Below are 4,524 nucleotides of genomic sequence, written 5' to 3' on the forward strand. Positions count from 1 at the left end.
CCTCCCCACATCCCAAATCATCCCTACATCCCCAATCGTCCCCCCATCCCCAATTGTCCCCATGTCACCAATCATCGCCACGTCCCCAATCGTCCCCCGCATCCCCAATTGTCCCCACGTCCCCAATCGTCCCCATGTCACCAATCATCCCCCGCATCCCCAATTGTCCCCATGTCCCAATTGTCCACACGTCCCCAATCGTCCCCACGTCCCCAATCGTCCCCCTGCCCCCCACCATCCCCCCGTCCCCAATTGTCCCCACGTCCCCAATCGTCCCCCCATCCCCAATTGTCCCCACGTCCCCAATCGTCCCCATGTCACCAATCATCGCCACGTCCCCAATTGTCCCCCCATCCCCAATCGTCCCCCGCCCCCCATCCTCCCCCCATCCCCAATTGTCCCCACGTCCCCAATCAACGCCACATCCCCAATCGTCCCCCCGCATCCCCAATTGTCCCCACGTCCCAATTGTCCCCACGTCCCCAATCGTCCCCCGTCCCCAATTGTCCCCATGTCACCAAACATCCCCCCGTCCCCAATCGTCCCCAATTGTCCCCCGCATCCCCAATTGTCCCCACGTCCCAATCGTCCCCACGTCCCCAATCGTCCCCCTGCCCCCCGTCATCCCCCCGTCCCCAATTGTCCCCATGTCACCAATCATCGCCACGTCCCCAATTGTCCCCCCATCCCCAATTGTCCCCCCGTCCCCAATCGTCCCCCCCGCCCCCCATCATCCCCCTGTCCCCAATCGTCCCCACGTCCCCAATCGTCCCCCTGCCCCCATCATCCCCCCGTCCCCAATCGTCCCCCCGGCCCCAATCGTCCCCCCGCCCCCCGCCATCCCCCCACCCCCAACCGCCCCCCGCCGCCCCCGCCGCCCCCCCGCCCTAGCAGGGGGAGGTGGAGAGGTGGCCGTGCTGGGGGTACTTGATGGCGGGGGGGTAATTCTGCGTCATCTGGATGGAGACGTCGGAGGAGGCGTCGGAGGGGCTGCGGGCGCGGGGCCAGGCGCGGGGCTGCAGGAACTGCCCCCGACAGCCCCGAGCAGGCGCTCAGCCGCGGCCGCAGCAGCCCCGCCGGCGCCCGGTACAGCTCCTCCTCCGCGTAGCGCTTGGTGAACAGGTACACCGACATCACGCCCGCGCCCTGCCGGGGATGGGGACAGTGGGCGAGGGTGGGCGAGGGTGGGCGAGGGTGAACAGGTACACCGACATCACGCCCGCGCCCTGCCGGGGATGGGGACAGTGGGCGAGGGTGGGCGAGGGTGGGTGAGGTGAACAGGGATACCAACATCGCGCCCGCACCCGGCTGGGGATGGGGACGGGGACAGTGGGCGAGGGTGGGCGAGGGTGGGCGAGGGTGAACAGGTACACCGACATCACGCCCGCGCCCAGCCGGGGATGGGGACAGTGGGCGAGGGTGAACGGGGACACCGGCATCGCGCCCGCACCCGGCTGGGGATGGGGACAGTGGGCGAGGGTGAACGGGGACACCGGCATCGCGCCCCGCGCCCTGCCGGGGACGGGGACAGTGGGCGAGGGTGGGCGAGGGTGAACAGGGACACCAACATCGCGCCCGCGCCCTGCCGGGGACGGGGACAGCAGGAGAGGGTGAACGGGGACACCGACATCGTGCCCGCACCCGGCTGGGGACAGGGACAGTGGGCGAGGGTGGGCGAGGGTGGGCGAGGGCAAAGAGGGACACCCGACATCGCACCCACACCCTGCCGGGGACGGGGACAGTGGGCGAGGGTGGGCGAGGGTGGGTGAGGGTGGGTGAGGGTGAACAGGGATACCAACATCGCACCCGCACCCGGCTGGGGACGGGGACAGTGGGCGAGGGTGGGCGAGGGTGGGTGAGGGTGAACAGGGACACCAACATCACGCCCGCGCCCTGCCGGGGACGGGGACAGCAGGAGAGGGTGAACGGGGACACCGGCATCGCGCCCGCACCTGGCTGGGGACGGGGACAGTGGGCGTGGGTGGGCGAGGGTGGGTGAGGGTGAACGGGGACACCGACATCGTGCCCGCGCCCTGCCGGGGACGGGGACAGTGGGCGAGGGTGGGTGAGGGTGGGCGAGGGCAAAGGGGGACACCGACATCGCACCCGCGCCCTGCCGGGGACGGGGACAGCGGGCGAGGGTGGGCGAGGGTGGGCGAGGGTGGGCGAGGGCGAAGGGGGACACCGACATCGCACCCGCGCCCTGCCGGGGACGGGGACAGTGGGCAAGGGTGGGCGAGGGTGGGCGAGGGCGAAGGGGGACACCGACATCGCGCCCGCGCCCTGCCGGGGACGGGGACAGCGGGCGAGGGTGGGCGAGGGTGGCGAGGGTTGAACAGGGACACCAACATTGCGCCCGGCCCTGCCGGGGACGGGATAGCGGGCGAGGGTGGGCGAGGGTGGGCGAGGGTGGGCGAGGGCGAAGGGGGATACCGACATCGCGCCCGCGCCCTGCCGGGGACGGGGACAGCGGGCGAGGGTGGGCGAGGGTGGGCGAGGGTGTGAAGTGTGGGCGAGGGTGCACGAGGGTGGGCGAGGGCACATGAGGGTGGGTGGAGGGTGGGCGAGGGTGGGCGAGGGCAAAGGGGGACGCCGACATCGCGCCCGTGCCCAGCCGGGGATGGAGACAGGGTGGGCGAGGGTGGGCGAGGATGGGCAAGGGTGGGCGAGGGTGGGCGAGGGTGGGTGAGGGCGCGTGAAGGATGTGCGAGGGGCACGATGGCGGCGTGAGGGGCGGGCGAAGGGCACGTGGGGCGCGCGTGGGGCACGCAAGGGGCACGCGAGGGTCGTGTGAGGCGCACGAGGGGCGTGCGAGGGGCGTGAGAGGCGGCGCACCTCTTTGAGGAGGAAGGAGGAGGCGGCGAAGGCGAAGGACCAGCCGTAGCGATACTGGAAATATTGCTCGGAGCCGCTGGGCCGGTTCATCACCTCGTCGTTGATGCTGGAGATGTAGAGCACCAGCCCCACCACCAGCGACAGCCCTGTGGGGGGGCCGGGGGCAGTTAGGGGGGGCCCTGAGGCAGATATGGGGGGCCTGGGGTGACCTGGGGCAGATATGGGGGTCCCAGGGGCAGATATGGGGGGCCTGGGGGGGGCGCTGGGGCAGATATGGGGGGCCTGGGGTGACCCTGGGGCAGATATGGGGGTCCCAGGGGCAGATATGGGGGGCCTAGGGCAGATATGGGGGTCCCAGGGGCAGATATGGGGGGCCTGGGGCAGATATGGGGGGCCTGGGGGGTCCCTGGGGCAGTTAGGGGGGGCCCTGGGGCAGATATGGGGGGTCTCTGGGGCAGATATGGGGGGGCCTGGGGCAGATATGGGGGTCCCAGGGGCAGATATGGGGGCCGTGGGGCAGTTATGGAGGGCCTGGGGGGTCCCTAGGGCATATACAAGGGGCCCTGGGGTAGATCTGGGGGCCCTGGGGGGGCCCTGGGGCAGATATGGGGCTCCCTGGGGCAGTTATGGGGGGTCTGGGGCAGTCATGGGGGTCCCGGAGGTCCCTGGGGCAGCTGTGGGGGTCCTGGAGCAGATGCGGGGGTCCCAGGGGGTCCCTGGGGCAGATATGGGGGGCCCTGGTGCAGTTATGGGGGGTCTGGGGCAGTTATGGGGGTCCCGGCAGCAGATATGGGGGTCCCAGGGGCAGATATGGGGGGCCTGGGGGGTGCCGGGGCAGGTATGGGGAGCTTGGGGGGTCCCTGCAGCAGATCTGGGGGTCCTGGGGCAGTTACGGGGGTCCTGGGGGCTCCCTGGGGCAGCTGTGGGGGTCCCAGGGGGTCCTTGGGGCAGATGTGGGGTCCCTGGAGCAGATGTGGGGGTCATGGGGGGGGGGTCCTGGGGGCAGATATGGGGACCCTGGGGCAGATGTGGGGGTCCCTGGGGCAGTTATGGGGGTCTTGGGGGTTTCCTGGGGCAGATGTGGGGGACCCTGGGGCAGATATGGGGGGTTATGGGGCAGTTATGGGGGTCCTGGGGGGGTCCCTGCAGCAGATCTGGGGGTCCTGGGGAAGCTGTGGGGTCTCTGGGGCAGATATGGGGACCCTGGGGCAGTTATGGGGGGTCTGGGGCAGTTATGGGGGGTCCCTGGGGCAGCTGTGGGGGTCCCAGGGGGTCCCTGGGGCAGATCTGGGGGGCCCTGGTGCAGTTATGGGGGCCCTGGTGCAGTTATGGGGGTCCCGGCGGCAGATATGGGGGTCCCAGGGGCAGATATGGGGGGCCTGGGGGGTGCCAGGGGCAGATATGGGGGTCCCAGGGGCAGATATGGGGGGCCTGGGGGGTGCCAGGGGCAGATATGGGGGTCCCAGGGGCAGATATGGGGGGCTTGGGGGGGTCCCTGGGGCAGATATGGGGGTCCCAGGGGGTCCCTGGGGCAGATCTGGGGGGCCCTGGGGCAGTTATGGGGGGTCTGGAGCAGTTATGGGGGTCCCGGGGGGTCCCTGGGGCAGATATGGGGGCGCTGGGGCAGATGGGGGTGTCCCGGGGGGTCCCTGGGGCAGCTGTGGGGGTCCTGGAGCAGATGTGGGGGTC

General features: G+C 70.7%; 1 protein-coding gene across 1 annotated transcript; it reads right to left on the reverse strand.

The window, feature by feature from the left end:
* Positions 1–887: 887 nt before the first annotated feature.
* Positions 888–2,981, reverse strand: LOC142596868 (voltage-dependent calcium channel gamma-7 subunit-like; the record flags this gene model as incomplete). The annotated part of the gene is given in 3 exon segments (XM_075727334.1): positions 888–1,031; positions 1,033–1,146; positions 2,836–2,981. Coding segments are annotated over 3 exon segments (404 nt in total), but the record flags the coding sequence as incomplete, so codon positions are not given.
* Positions 2,982–4,524: the final 1,543 nt, after the last annotated feature.

This window comes from Pelecanus crispus, unplaced genomic scaffold (genome assembly GCF_030463565.1).
Source record: "Pelecanus crispus isolate bPelCri1 unplaced genomic scaffold, bPelCri1.pri SCAFFOLD_149, whole genome shotgun sequence".
Lineage (NCBI taxonomy): Eukaryota > Metazoa > Chordata > Aves > Pelecaniformes > Pelecanidae > Pelecanus > Pelecanus crispus.